The sequence below is a fragment of the Hemitrygon akajei genome, chromosome 9 (assembly GCF_048418815.1).
Source record: "Hemitrygon akajei chromosome 9, sHemAka1.3, whole genome shotgun sequence".
NCBI lineage: Eukaryota > Metazoa > Chordata > Chondrichthyes > Myliobatiformes > Dasyatidae > Hemitrygon > Hemitrygon akajei.
The window spans coordinates 92,151,558-92,168,199 of NC_133132.1; the positions used below are offsets into that span (position 1 = coordinate 92,151,558).

The 16,642-nt window shown below is 39.3% G+C and overlaps 1 protein-coding gene across 1 annotated transcript in view; it reads left to right on the plus strand.

Moving 5' to 3' along the window:
* The window catches only part of eys (eyes shut homolog), a 1,854,977-nt gene that overhangs the window by 412,479 nt on the left and 1,425,856 nt on the right, over positions 1–16,642 (plus strand). Inside the window, exon 8 of the mRNA XM_073056513.1 lies at positions 5,011–5,144. Coding sequence (XP_072912614.1) covers positions 5,011–5,144 — 134 coding nt within the window. The remainder of the gene's footprint in view (positions 1–5,010; positions 5,145–16,642) is intronic.

Here is a 16,642-nt window from a genome sequence, read left to right on the forward strand (position 1 = left end):
TACTCCTACTCCAACCCTATGGCCTCTTACAATTTGCTTTAAGAACTATGACCTTTTGGTCCTCACACAGCTCCAACAGAAAGTCTGGAAACTGCACCTCATTTTTTCACTGAAATAACCCACCGTCAACACAGAAAAGAGATAAAGATAAAAATTACCACTAGCATCAGCTGTATTTTGCTTTAGGTGGGAATTCCCAACCAGTGATCCATGGACCCTTTCCTTAATGGTATGGGTCCATGGTATAAAAAAGGTTGACCTAAACTTCCATGATTCAGTTCTTCATTGAGTAATGTTCTAAGATCTCATAACCATTTCCTCAAAGTTTAAAGTCAATATATTATCAAAGTACATATATTTTACCATATGCTACGATCAGTTCATTTTCTTGCAGGCATTTATAGAAAAGAAGAAGCACAATAAAGTTTTATGAAAAGCAATACATAAGCACAGAGAGAGACTAACAACAAATGAGCAAAAAAAGAAAAGTTGTGCTCATAAGAATAACACTGAGAGCATGAGTTGTAAGGAGACCTTGAATGCGAGTCAGTAGGTTGTAGAATGAGTTCAGAATGATTGTGAATGAAGTAGGCCTCTGTGCCTCCTGCTCAATAAAGGAATAGCCTTGCTGGTGCAGGTTTTTGATGGTGGACTCTGCTTTCTTGTGTCACTGCTTCATGTAAATATATTCATTGGTGGCGTGAGCTTTACTTGTGAATCACTGGGCTGTATCCAACACTTTATATAACCTCCTCCATTCCTGGGCACTGGTGAATGCCTGACAAAAATACTGCCTTTGTGGTCAAGGAATTTTCTTCCCATCTTAAATTCACTTCATTTTGGCTCTTTAGTTTCTTGTCCTTTGAAGCTTTCCATTTTCCATTTTCTGCTTCTTCTTTTCAAGTCATCACGTTTAATGAGGTGCATTCTTATCATGGCATTCCAGTTACAGTACATTGCTAACCACAGGGAACCTCTTTGACTTGCTTATGAGAAAGAGAAGGCAAGAGAAATTGAATTACAATCTGTATTTCCCCACAGAGCATCATATATCATCTAAAATGCAAAGCAGCATGATTTAGGATTTTATAATGTAATGGGCCACCTACGTGCTATTTGCAACACTGCTGAGAAAACCAGAATCAAGCGGCATTGGAAGGAATGTCGCTATGGCAGTGCGAAAAGTTTACATTCATCACAGAATGAGAACAGCAAAATGCATGGGAAAGTATTGTCCTATGTTTACCATATCAAACGGAATGCAAGTCTCATCTTTGCTTACTGTCCCTGTAATTCTGTCATTTAACATAGCCTCCTTCAAATAAATCAGCATGGTCCTTTCTAGGCTAATGGTTCCATCCTAAGGGGTGTACAAGAACTAGATGTCCTGCTGTAGTGGTGATTAACCAGAGCTTGATACACCAGCATCATTTGTAACCTCTCACAGTCCTTCTCTCTTTTGGTTCAGGCCGCTTTCTACTTGACAGTTTCATTATTGTTTCAGTGGGTCAAAGTTCAAATTTCAAAAGTAATTTATCATCTCAGTTAATATATGTTAACATATACTACCCTGAGATTCATTTTCTTGAAGGCCTTTACATGAAAGAAAAATAGTAGAATCTACAAAAAAAATTACATAAGCAATTGGCAGCTTGCAACTCCAAAGATAATATTGTTTTGTAAACTTCGATATCTTGGATTCCATCAGGTTGCATTCAGTACTATTCCCCAGGAAACTGGTGAGGAGGGTTTTGCAGGGTGGAGTGAGCTGGTATAGTAATATTACAACTGAATATTTTTGCTCTGCACTGCTTTAGAAGGCATTTAAGAGTCATGAAGTAACTGGTGCTGTTGAGATTTTGGTCAATGCTGACTTCCAGCCTGTTAATGGTGGGTTACTCTGTTATGGTAGTGCTGCTGTATATCAGGAGTAGATTATTTGGACCTCTCTCACACCTGAGTGATCCAAATGTTAGTTGCCACTCGTCAGCCCATGCCTGAATTTTGTCTGAGTCTTGCTGTATGAACAAATGGACTGCTTCTCTTGCTGAGATATTAAAAATATAAATGAACTTCAGGTAGTCATCAGTCAATATCACTACTTCTCATCTTATGATGGAACAAAGGGCATTGATGAAGCAGCAGTGTCTAGGAGATACCCTGAGGTGATGATGTCCTGTGGGCTAGGACAACCACCCATAATCCATTTCAAAGGCAACTCCAGCTCTCATTGATGCTCAACGGCTTCAATTCTATCTTGGGCTCCATGGTGCCATATTTCATAAAACACTCATGATATCAAGGGCATGCACTCATTCTTCATCTCTGCAACTGATCTCTTTCATCCATGTTTGGGCCAAGGTTGTGATGAGGTCTGTCGTGAAGCATTCCAGGTGAAGCCCCAAGTAGACATCAGTAGGCAGGTTATTGGTGAGTGAGTGCAACTCAATAGCACTGTTAGCAATACTTCTCATCACTTTCCTGCTGACTCAGAGTGGTAACACACACAAAATGCTGGAAGAATTTAGCAGGTCAGGCAGCATTTATGGAGAGGAATGAACAGTCAATGTTTCAGGCCAAGACTTTTCATCGGGACTGGAAAGGAAGGGAACAGAAGACAGATCACCTCCTATCACCTTTCACCTCCTGGCTTCTCACCCTCACCCATCCACCTTTTCCCTAACCGGGCTTCACCTATCACCTTCCAGCTTGTACTCCTTCCCCTCCTCTCACCTCCTTATTTTGACTTCTTCCCACTTCCTTTCCAGTCCTGATGAAAGGTGTCAGCCCAAAATGTTGACACTTTATTCCTCTCCATTGAAGCTGCCTGACCAGCATTTTGTGGGTGTTACTGTGGATTTCCAGCATCTGCAGTATCTCGTGTGTTTATGATTAAGAAAGTTGATTGTTGAAAATAATCTGATCAAATGTAAAAATGATTGAATGGAAATTAAGCCGATAAACAAATTTCTCTGAAGGGACAACAAAGAATACAGCAAAAGAATCAGATAGTCTCGCACCAGAATCTCGACATTAAAGATGTCATTTAGGAGGCAAATCTGGAAGCAGTTTTTCACACAAAATGTAGTAAAAATCTGGAACTGTCTGCCCTAAAAGTCTGCTGAGTGAAATTATGTCAAAACAGAAAGATGGTGAAGAAAGCATAAGCATTGCATTTGGTGAATTATGGAATGGGCTGGGAAGCCTCCTTTCCTAACAGAGGGAAAGTCATCACCTTATGTAGTTCAGGTTCAAATATAGGAGGTTATCTTTGTTGAGGGGGTGCAGCTGTAGTATCAAATCATCAGACTGTGGCATACTATGACACTGGGTGCATTAAATGTATTCATTACAGGAATACTTGTTTGCAACAGGAATAATGACCTGTGTGTATGGCAGGTAGAAAACTATCTACAGTGATTCTGGTGGTTTGTAGGGTTATTTGAAAGTAAGAAGGTGTCTCAGACATCTAATTAAGAGGCCGAAGTGATTTTGTTAAAAAACACTGGGGCAGAGCAGAATGCATGGAAAAGAACTGATGGGATATGTGAGCATTCTCCAGGGGTGTGCAGCTGGTTTATATCAAATGAGCAGTTTTATAAGCCATTGTATAAGTGGCTTTTGTGGTTTAATGAAGTGTGAGATTTCAGCTTAGATCAGTGTCCCTGTTTACCATTTAACAAAATCCTTTTAGATTTTACCTGCTCACTGCACAGTTTGCACTGGAGAAAGAAAGCATGCAAGATGTCCTTGGATGCCACCGTGGTACAGCTGTTGCAGATCTCGTTTGTAACTCCAGTGAAATGGATTCAATCCTGATCTCCGGTGCTGTCTGTGCGGAGGTTGTACATTCTCCCTGTTACCACGTCAGATTCCTTTGGTGCTTCAGGTTTTTCAATGCCCTCCTATATCCCAGTAACATGCTGGTTTTAGATTAATCGGCTGCTGTAGATTTCCTCTGGTCTGTAGGTGAGTGGTAGAATCTGAGTACTGGAGGGGTGTGGGGGGGGGGGCAGAGGATAGTTGATGGAAACGTGAGGAGCATAAAATAAATTAGAGTAGTATTTGTGGAAAAATTAGAGGCTTCAGCTTTGCTGAGCTGTAGAACCTGTTCTCTCCAAAGCTGAGAGCAAGATACTCTTCTCTTCACTATAGAATTCAGATGATCCTGTCTACGTAACATGAAGGGGTTCCGTTTTTTTAGTGTTCTAGTACAGTGGTGCCATTCTGGGAATATTAGCAATGTAATTGTATTATTTTACCAATAATCCAGTAGTTAATGGCTTAGACGCATGACACAGTGTATAGAATAAGGAAAAACAATAACAATGCAGAATGAAATGTAAAAGCTACCTAAAGAAGTGCAGCACAGATAATTGATGTGCAAGATCATAATGAGGTAGATCATGAGGTCAAGAGTCAACCTTATCATATAAGAGTCTGATAACAGTAGGATAGAAGTGGTAGTGGACTTTATTCCAACAGGGCTTTATTCAGATAGTTTGTCTGTTTCTGAAAGGAGTATCTACCCTTGTCCCATAACCTCTTAGTTCTCAGTCATAATATAAACAGTCAATTTCAGTTTTGCAATGTTTAATTGACTCCTGGTTAAAACACTATTTTGGGGGAAGGAAGTTCCAAATTCCTATTATGTTTTGTGTTAACAGATTGCACTAGTAATCCAACAGGCATTCCCCCAAACAAGTATTCAGAGATCATCCCAGCTATTTCCCTGCTTTATCTGGGCAGGAAAAAACACAACACACTGAGCACAGTCTGACACTCAGATTTCTCAGGGATATACGAAAAAAAAACCACAGCAATGTACAAGTACACTCACAATCTATTCAAAAATGTCAGCAAAGGTTAAATTTTGCATGAGCTTTAACATTGATCGTTAAAATGATGTAATTAATTTCTATCGGGTGTATTAAGTCCTGGTTACTGCTGTTGAACTCTTCTCAGTGATTGCCTTCTCCTACCTATATCTTGCTATTTAATTTCTTGCAGGATTTGAAGGGAAGAATTGCGAAGTAGATTCCAATGCATGTACAGTACTTAACATCACTTGCCCGGGAGGTTTGCAGTGTGTGGATCGTCCAGCTGGCATGGAGTACATGTGCCTCACACCATGTTTTGAAAATGTAAGTATAATTGGTCTCATAATTCCAGTGAGACTAAAAGAGATGACGATCGCAACTATATGTAACCAGTTAGAGGTCATATGATGTGTGAAGCTTGGCAAGCTGGGAATAGTTCCTGGAGATTTATGGGTAAAAGTACAATCAGCAACATTGTAGATATTAAGGGAAGGAATGGATACAAGATTAGATAAAATTTGGTTCGTTGATTCTCATATTCACTTAGGGTGCAGTGAAATTCCTTGCTCCTAAAAAGCTCACAGTGCCAACAATACATGTTAATAATAAACATGACAGTGATTAGAGCAACAAGCATATCAAAAACAGAATGAAACAAAATGTAGTATTGCAAGCTGAAGTAATGCAAAAAGAAATTAAAAAGTGACAATAAATGAAGAGGTAGCCTTAAGGGTTTGAAGATGTGACAGGACACCGGGGGAGAGATGTGAAAGAGGTCATTTATTTCCAAAGTCTGATAGCGGTGTGGAAGAAGCTGTTTCTAAGGGGTTAGTGAGGTAAAACATCAGCCATGATCATATTGAAGGGTTGAGCAAACATGAGGGGATGTGAACATGAGGGATAGGTTGCCTCACCAGCAAGGATTTTAGTTTTTCCTGGACTATTTCACTGTGAGAATTGCTCCAGACAACATTACATTGACTTTAATTTGACCTCAAAATCCTGGGTGGATTTTGAGTTTGCAGAGAAAATAGTCTCTCACTTTTCCAACTTAGCAACTGCATTGTTGGGTGAATGTCTGGGTAGAAACATTGTATAAGAAAATGGCATTGAGTCCTGATATCATGGACACAGCTGATTTCTACTGTGAGATTGTTGCCAACTCTCTCCTTCCTTCTCACCACCTCTTGTTTTCACTCTTTACTCCCTCACAGCCTCTCCTTTTCCTCTTCTGATTCCTATTTTGAATCACCCTTCCCAGTCCTTCCATCTTTCCTCCTTACTCTTTCCCAAATCTCTCTCACTTCCTTCTTTCTATTCTTCTACGTATCTCCTGCTTTAGTCTGAGCTCTCCATCTTCCATTTTCTGGTTCCCTTCTGCCTCCTTTCACTCCATCACCATTCCCTTCTTTTGTTCTTTTTCCTCTCCCTTACTACTCCAACTTCCTGCTTATTTTCCTCCCCTTCCCCTCCCTTTCAGATGTTTTTCTTTACTCATTTTCGTTCTTCTCCTTTTCGTTCAGTGAATCAGCATTAACCGGTAACTTTTCCTCAGGCCAACTGTAATGATCAGAAACTTTGCTGCTCTTGTCAGTTAGATATTTCAGTGGAGAATGCGGGCTGACCTTATTTAAACATACAAGATCCTAAGGGGACTTGACAGGGTAGATGTTGAGATGCCTTCATGTGGCAAGTCATGAACAAAGGGACATAACTACAAAATAAAGGGCCAGTCATTCATGGGGGACTGCTGATTTCCACAGTGAGAACTATTGGCTTCACAGACATCTGTGACTACAGCTAGTGATCAAAGACAAGTTTCCTTTTCACTGATCTTGTTTCAGAACAATACCTTGAACTGCCATATTTGGAGGTTTTCCCAGCAATATGCTGCTATGTTGGGCCAGGATTAAACAAAAAGGGTAGATATATATTCTACTACACTAATAACGACAGCAGCTTGCAAATATCTAGAATTTTTAAAAAAATCACAGTTTTCTTCATGTCCTTTAGTTTAATATACTTTGATGTTTGCTTATTTGATTGGTGTTACTTGCTCTCAGTCCATTAGCTTTGTAGAGCTTCATTGGATGTGTTGTATCCTTGTGATGTTAAAAGGCAGCATATTCAGATACTGGACTCAACCTGATCAACTAGTATGATGTGGTCCATCTCAAAATGAGAGAGGAAACCAATAGCTGATTCTTTAGCCTGCCAGCTCCTGCACCACTTCCACCTTGTGGCATGACCATGGAATCTTGTTTTTAACCAAAATAAATTTTACCACAATGTATTTTCTACAATGCAACAATGACTAAACTTCAAAAACTCTAATCACCTTAATTGCACTGGAATGGCCTATAGCCAGGTAAAGAACAAGGAAGGGCCATCATTTTAGGCTTACAGTGGGTGGAGGAAATCTGTCCATTCCAGATGGTGGCAGTAATGCACCTTTAAGTTGGACTGCCAACCACGATAAAAAGTCTGTGGGACAAGAACAATAACAAGAATAAGAAACCTGCAGGACATCTCTTTTATTTACAAAACCATTTTGCATTGGTCTGTATTATTCTTAGCAAAAGATATTTGCAACAGGGACTTCAAATTTTTAAAGTTATGAATGTAGCCATTATAACTACTAGGAATCAATAATTTCAAAATGTGTGATGATGTTAAAACAAGAAATGACAGAAATTTAAAGCACTTAGAGAGAATTTGTGACTGTCAAAGATTACATCTCATTGAATGATCATATCTTGTGAGAACTTCCACAATAACTGCCTGCACAAGTAGTGAATTGTTGGAAATCCTCATTGGATCTCTGTTCAAGACAAAAATAAATTAGGATTTTATAATGCCCATCCTTATCAAGATTTTTTTTTAGAATACATGAAAAATCTGCAAATGTCAATGTTCATCAGTTTGGGCACATTTTGTCGGTGGTTAAAATCTTTACTATAATCATAGATTCAGAATCAGATTCATTTATTTATTATCATAGGTATATTGAAACATATAATGAAATGTGTCATTTGCATTAACAACTAACAGAACACGCAAAACAAGCAAACCACTCACTGACCCACTTACATACACACAGGCAGTTCTGTAGCCCCAGTACAGGCTCCCTCTGGGCCTCCAACCTCGAGTGGACTCACTTCAGGCCTCTGACTTCCCCAGTAGACTTGAACCTCGCAGACCCAGGACTTCGGCCATTGGCCTCAATTAAGATCTCAGTCTGAAAATTTGCTCAATGCTCAACATAACACCATTGAAGAACAGAAATTATTAAATAAGGGAACAAAATAGAAGTCCAGACATGTTTGCAAGAGCCTGCTGCCACATTCACCTTTGACAATTGCTGTTTTCCTAAATATTGGGAAACAAGGTGAAGAGGGTCTACCTTTTTGGCATGAAGCAACCAAAAATCTATAAACAAGGCCTCAAGGGGCAGAAAAACCTTAATAGATAGAATGTAGAAACCCTGCCCTGAAATCCTGAATGCCTTTCAGTGAGCAAAGATCTATTTCTCAACTTTGATCATTGTCAAAACTTTTGAACTTCAAAATTTAAAACTTTCAAAAACATTGTAAAAAAACTAAAATTTCTTAATTAGAAACATTAAACAAAACATAAGTAATGAAGGACAATTATGGTATTTTCCCTTTCCGTGATAACTTGACACCCATAAGTCCTCACTTGATCCTCTACAAGGTTCCCCAGAAGAATGAATTACACTAGTATCAGGTGGGCATGCAACATATTCGAATATTACACTTAGTGGCCACTTTATTGGATACACTGTACAATTGCTTGTTAAAGCAAATATCTAATCAACCAATCAGGTAGCAGCAACTCCATGCATAAAAGCATGCAGATATAGTCAAGAGGTTCAGTTATTGTTGAGGCAAAACATCACAATGGAGAAGAAAAATTATCTAAGTGACTTTGACCATGTAATGATCGTGGTGCAAGACAGGGTGGTTTGAGTATGTCAGCAACTCTGATCTCCTGGAATTTTCATGCAGCTAGAGTTTACAGAAAATGGGGTGAAGAAACAAAAAAAATCCCAGTGAATGGCACATGTGTAGGCAAAAGCACTTTGGTAATGAGAGAGAAGAATGGCCAGACAGATTCAAGCTAACAGGAGGGCAACAGCAATTCAAATAACTGTGTATTAACACTTGTGTGCAGGAGAGTACCTCTGAATGCACAACAAGTTAGACCTTGAAATGGATGGGCTAGATGAGCAGAGGACCACAAACAAACATTTGGTGACCACTTTATTTGGTACAGGAGGTACTTTGTGTAGTTCTGCAGAAGAAGATGACCTAAGGCAGAGCTTCAAGAAAAGACTGATTTGTTCAACAACCCAAATTTCTAAATAATTGGCAAGCTAATTAGAAAGGTTATGTGTTACAACTGCAGGCAAAAACAAGCCAGCTCCAAATTAGCTGAGGGCTGATGCCAAATCTTGAAACTATTCTGTCTAGTGTGGAGAGGCAGTAAATTCCATTTTGTGACCTACTAAAAAAAATAAGAACTGAACATTTGTCTCTTTAGGATTAAATGATAGATTTTTTTACTTCAAGAGGTCATACAATGAGTGGAGATAGGTAATGCCAAAAGACAAAAGAAATTACTGTCATTTTGTTGACTTGATGTAACTCAAACAGTTTTTATTTGAAAAGAACATTGTATTGGAATGGTATCATGTCGTATTGAAAAGTAATCCAATTAACAGGCTTGTAAGGTTACACAACATGATATTCAGTCCACAAAACATGATTGTTAAATTATCTAAGAGAAGGCAAGGAGTTGGTTCATGTTGATCAGATGAATGAAATGACTATATTGATAACTTTACTCATTTAAAATACTTAACTACAAGTGCTAACAATCCAAATTTAATCACAAGCACTGGCAACATTATAATACAATGATTGACAATTAATACAGTGTGTGATCACAATTGACAATGCATACTTGGCTACAACAATTAACAACAAGAGAACAGATCAATTGTCATATTATTGGGAACAAATGATTCAAAACTTGGCTCAGTTGAAAATTGAACCAGACTTTTGATGTACATAAAAATGCAAAATAGAAAGGAATGGAAGTTATATAAAAATACATGTAGTTTGATATAGATAATTGCCTCTACAGCTTGTATTGACTTGCAGTGTTCTTCATCACATTGAATTGTCAAATATTCAAGAGATTGTCATGCTAATTCACTGCATCTGTAAGAACTGAATGAAAGATTGCATAAGCCCTGTGGACATCCAAAGCTATCTCTAAACTACTTAGATAAGTGATTTTTAAACACAAGAGGTATTGCAGATGCTAGAAATCTTGAGCACCACCAACAGTACACTGAAGGAACTCAGCACATAAGGCAGCACCTTGTTGTTGTTTCTCTCCGCGCCGTGGCATGTAGGGCAGCAGACTTGCAGTTCCTTTAACGCTCTTCTGTTTTGTATGAGGCCAAGTTGCTAGCTTGATGCTCAACTGAGCATGGATGGGAAACATGCATGGAGCCGGCTGGATTTGATCCCAGGACAACTCAACTTGAAGTCTGTTGCAGATGTCAATACTTTATTGGTCAGACAAGGCAGCATCTATGGAAGGGAATGAACAGCGGTTTCTGAGATATTCAAACTACCCTGTATGGCAATCAAGCAATCATTCCATGATCAAAGAGACTTAGATCACATTTCTTACCCATTTTGATATTTGGTCTGAACAACGGTTAACCTCCTTGATCATGTCTGCAGGCTTTTATACATGGAACAAACAAGCTGGATGAACTCAGCAGGTCGGGCAGCATCCGTTGAAATGAGAAGTCAACGTTTTGGGCCAACGTTGACTGCTCATTTCAATGGATGCTGCCTGACCTGCTTAGTTTATCCAGCTTGTTTGTACGTGTTGATTTGACCACAGCATCTGCAGTGTACTTTGTGTTTTTTATGCATGGAGTTGCTGCCACATAACTGTCTGATCGGATATTTGCACTAATGAGCAAGTGTATGCTGACATAGTTTACACCACACTTTATTAGGTATACGGGTACAATCTCCTGCAACAATGAGGGAAGCTAATGTGCTAATGATGGATGAATGCTGTGAGATGTGGCCATGAAGCTTGCAGTACTGCTGTGGTGCCTCAGAGAATGTTGGAAGGCTTATTATCCCCATTTTATATGATGTGAATTTTGCAGTTATGCAGCATTAGTGCAGTGCAAAAACATAAAATCACTATAAGTTACTAATAAACAAATACTACAACAAATGGAATTACGAAGTAGTGTTTATAGGCCATACAGAAATATGATGGCAGATGGGAAGAAGGTGTTTCCAGATTATTGTGTGTGAATCTCCCGACTCCAGTACCTCGTATGTGATGTTAGTAATGAGAAGAGGGCATGTGCTAGATGGTGGGAGTCCTCAGTGAAGGGAGTCACCTTCCTGAGGCATTGCCCCATGAAAAGAGGGTAGTGGCTGTGATGGACCTGGCTGAGTCTACAATCCTCTGCAGCCATTTGCAATCCTGTGAACTGGAGCCTTCATACCAGGATGTGATACAGCTTATTAGAACTCTTTCCACCACACATCCACAGAAAACTGCAAGTTTTTGGTGGCTTGACAAATCTCCTCAAACTTCTAATGAAGTCTTGTGTGATGCAGTTTGTGGTTGGTAGCAAGTGAAGTCAGAGCCATAGTAAAAACAAAAGAGAGGGCATACAAGGAAGTCAAAGCTAGTGGGAAGATAGAAGATTGGGAAGCTTTCAAAAACTTGCAGAAGGAAACTAAGAAGGTCATTAGGAAGGAAAAGATGAATTATGAAAGGAAGCTGATGATTAATATCATAGAAGATACTAAAAGCATTTTTAAGTATATAAAGGGTAAAAGAGAGTTGAGGGTAGATATAGGACCAATAGAAAATGGCACTGGAGATATTGTAATGAAAGCTGCAGAGAAACTGAATGTGTATTTCGCATCAGTCTTCACAGTGGAAGTTATCAGCAGTATATTGGACATTCAAGAGTGTCAGGGAAGTGAAGTACGTGCAGTGAAAAATTAGACTGAGTAGGTACTGAGGAAGCTTAATGGTCTAAGGGTGGATAAATCTCCACGACCTGATGGAATGCACTCTCGGGTTCTGAAGGAAGTAGCTGAGAGTTTGAGAGGCATTAACAATGATCTTTCAATAATCGATAAATTCTGGTATTGTACCAGATGACTGGAAAATTACCAATATTACTCCACTATTTAAGAAGAGTGGGAAGCAGCAGAAAGGAAACTATAGAACTGTTAGCCTGACATCAGTGGTTGGGAAGTTGTTGAAATCAATTGTTAGGGATGAGATTGCAGAATACCTGGAGGCACATGACAAGGTAGGCTAAAGCCAGCATGGTTTCCTGAAAGGAAAATCCTGACTGACTAACCTACTGCAGTTTTTTGAGGATATTACAAGCAGGGTGCTGCACATGAGGCTGGTTAGCAAGGTAAGAGCCCATGGAATTACAGGGAAGTTACTAGCATGGGTGGAGCATCAGCTGATCAGCAGAAAACGGAGAGTGGGAATAAAGGGATCCTATTCTGACTGGCTGCTGGTTACCAGTGGAGTTCCACAGAGGTCGGTGTTGGGACCGCTGCTTTTTACGATATATGTCAATGATGTGGACTATGGGATTAATGGATTTGTGGCTAAATTTGCCGATCATCCAAAGATAGGTGGAGGGGCAGGTAGTGTTGAGGAAACAGAGAGCCTGCAGAGAGACTTAGATAGTTTAGGGGAATGGGCAAAGAAGTGGTAAATAAAATACAATGTTGTAAAGTGTATGGTCATGCACTTTGGTGAAAGAAATAAAACGGGCAGACTATTATCTAGATGGGGAGAGAATTCAAAATGCAGAGATGTAAAAGGGCTTGGAAGTCCTTGTGCAAGATACCCTAATGGCTAACCTCCAGACTGAGTCTGTTGTGATAAAGGCAACTACAATGTTGGCATTCATTTCTAGAGGTATAGAATATAAGAGCAGGGATGTGAAGTTGAGCCTCTATAAAGCACTTGTGAGACCACACTTGGAATATTGTGTGCAGTTTTGGGCTTCTTATTTTAGAAAGGATATACTGACATTGTAGAGGGTTCAGAGAAGATTCACGAGAATGATTCCAGGAAAGAAAAGGTTACTGTATAAGGAACATCTGGCAGCTCTTGGGCTGTATTCCCTGAAGATCAGGAGAATGAGGGGGTATCTCATAGAAACATTCTGAATGTTAAAAGGCGTGAACAGATTAGATATGGCAAAGTTATTTCCAACTGTTGGGGAGTCGAGGACAAGAGGGCACGACTTCAGGACTGAAGGACATCCATTTAGAACAGAGATGCACAGTAATTACTTTAGTCAGAGGGTGGTAAATCTGTGGAATTTGTTGCCACGAGTGGCTGTGGAGGCCAAGTCATTGGATGCATTTAAGGCCGAGATAGATAGGTTCTTGATAGCCAGGGCATCAAAGGGTATGGGGAGAAGGCAGGGAAGTGGGGATAACTGGAAAAATGATTGAATGGCAGAGCAGACTCGATGGGCTGAATGGCCTACTTCTGCTCCTCTATCTTATTGTCTAAATTCTAAATACTTGAATGTGAAAATTCCAGGAGGTCAGCAGTCTCTGAGATACTCAAATCACCTCATCTGGCACGTACTATTATTCCACTGTCAAATGCATTTGGATCATATTTCTTCCCCATTCTGATGTTTGGTCTGAACAACAACTGAACCTCTTAAGTAAGTCTGCATTCTTTTGTGCATTGACTTGCTGCAACGTGATTGTCTGCTTAGATATTTGCACAGAAGAGCAGGTGCACAGGTATACTTAATAAAGTGATCACTGAGTGTATTATAGTCAGAAGTTTATTTTTCTATTTTAAAAAGTGTTTTTAAATTCTCCAGAATTATTCCTAACCTGAATGAAGCAAACTCTGCATAAGGTCCTTCCCTTTCTGAGAAAAAGACTTTGACAGTCTGTAACAATGATAACCATACTTAAGGGTTGGTTGTGAGGAAAAGAACAGGAACATGAAATTCCCCCAACAGTCACTAAGCACATTATGAGCATTATCTCTGCCTCCATAGAGTACATTCATGATTGATAAATCCCTCCAGAAATGGACAGATTTAAATTTGTCTGAATATACATGATTTCCTAGCATGCAAAATGATAAACAAACTGTTAGCTCTGTAAACTGACTTTCTTTAACCAGAGGGTAGTGAATCTGTAGAAATCATTACCATACGCAGTTGTAGAAGTCAAGTCATTGGATATATTTAAAGTAGAGGTTGATAGGTTCTTGATTGGTAAGGGTGTCAACGGTTGTGGGGAGAAGGCAGGAGAATTGGGTTGAGAGGGATAATAAATCAGTCATGATGACATGGCAGAGCAGACTTAATGGGTCAAATGGCCTAACCCTGCTCCTGTGTCTCTGGTCTAATGGACTTGTTTGGTTAAATAACTACGCCAGATTATGATGACAAAGGTAAGTTCTGTTCTGTGTACTTTATGCTGTCCTGGGTAGGTCTGTAGTCTAGTGTAGCTTTTGTGTTGGTTTACATAGTTCAGTGTAGTTTTTGTATTGTTCATGTAGCACCATGGTCCTGAAAAACGTCTCGTTTTTACTGTGTACTGTACCAGCAGTTATGGTCGAAATGACAATAAAAAGCAACTTGACTTGACTTGGCATGCTTATTTATTGACATAGCTTTCTGCTGTAAGTTTAATAGCAAAATTGACATGAGAGATTTTAATCCTCATGAAAATCACAGGAAGGTTAATTGCCTTGTTGAACATCAACCTGTGATGTTTAATGATTCAAGTGGATATCTTTCACACCCTGTGCTGCTAGTAGATATGTGAATTAATAATCACCTGCATTGTTCAGATATAGTTATTCTTCAGCAAAACTTGGCCCCATATTCTTCTTCAAGGGTGAAGTACAACAGGTGTTATGGTGAAGATTATTCTTGTCAGGTATCAGCACAGTGAAAAGGAATATAAAACACAAGGGACATTAGCAGGAATGATGTGCTCTATAAGTCTTCCCAAATGGCAGCTCACAGATAATTTTTGTGACCTAAATCTGTTCAAGTCAATGAGATAGCCAGCTTTGTGTTTCATTCCTCCTCACAAACAACATCTTGATATATGAATAATTGATGACAAGATGTTGTGAAAAATATAAAATAGTGTTTTAAAAATAGAATCCAACTTTTCAAAACAAACAGTAATGACTTCCAAACTCATCACCTGAAAGGGTAAGGGCAGCAGAGACAAGAGGAATTACAATGTCACTTTTCGTTGTTGCTGGGTTAAATCCTTGGAATACCTTAACCAAGAGTACGGTATGAGTTATTTTACCCCTTGGACTGGAGCAATTTAAGAAGGTAGATCAGCACCAACATTCCATGAGCAATTAGGAATGGGCAATAACATGGTGGCCTTTCTGCCAAAGTCCAGATCTCATAATTATTAGTCTCAGCCAAATTGTTTCTATGAGCTGAGGAGGAATTGGACATCTTTCTGGAATGGCAAAATAAAGGAAAGCAAGTGATCACCCAGCTTCCAATTGAAAGGAAACCTGATTAAATTTGTTCACAGATGTGGGCATTATTGGCAAGGCTAGCATTTGTTCCCATCCTTATTTGCCCCCAAGAAGGTAGTGATACACCGCCATCTTGAAACATCATCATTATTGGTTAAAGTCCTCCAATATTGTTATATCAGAGGACGGTCCAGGATTAAGACCTACTGATGATATATTTCTGAAACTGGATGATTTGAACATTGTGATGGTATTGATATCATCATATGTCTGCTTTCCTAAGTGATAAAGAGTTCTGTTGGAATAGACTTTAATAAGTAAATGGAAGTGCATTTTGTTGAGGGTACAACACTGCATATCACCGTTGGAAAGAATGAATGTTTATAACGGTGAGTTGGATGCCATTCAAGTAGGCTGACTGATCCTGAATTGGATATCTTGAGTATTGCTGGAGCTATATTCTTCAAACAAATAGAGAAAATTCCTTAACATTTTTAACTTGTGCCTAGTACATAGCAAAAAAGGCTTTTATGTGTTAAGAGGTGAGTCACTAATTAGCCTCTGACCTGTTTCTGTAGTTGCATATTTATAGTTTATAATTTAACCTTAATATTTAAGTGACTGGTCCATCTGAGTTTCTGGACGGTGGTAATTCCCAGGATATTAATAATGATAGACTCAGCAATGTCATAGGCAATTGAGCTCTCTATTATTAGACTCTAATACACTTGATATTAGTTAGTTATTACCCCAAGCCTGAATGGATATGGTCCACTTCTTGCTATCAGAAGCATGGAGTGCTTCATTACCTGACGTTTTGACATGAGATTGAATATTGAGACTTCTGAACTTATAAAGGAAGTTATATATATATATCTGCTTCTGAATTTATAAAGGAAGGAAGGAATCAAGAAGTGGAGGTTACGGGGTCACTGTTTAAAAAGAATGGATCAGGTGAGCGAAAGGATTGCGGATGTGCACACTACCAAGATCATACCAAGCATTGTTCACCATACAGCCCCACTCCTTTACTTTTCCTGGAGAGATTTTAGACCTGTCTGCTCAGAACACAGAGAACCTGATGGGTTCAATAGCTTGGTCTGGTATTTCCTCCGACAACCAGTTTTCTGTAAAACAAAAGATCTTACAGTGCTTTGTTTCCTGTTGGTAGGAGGTTCTGGCTGTCAGCTCACACAGCTTTTGTCAGGGACTGTACG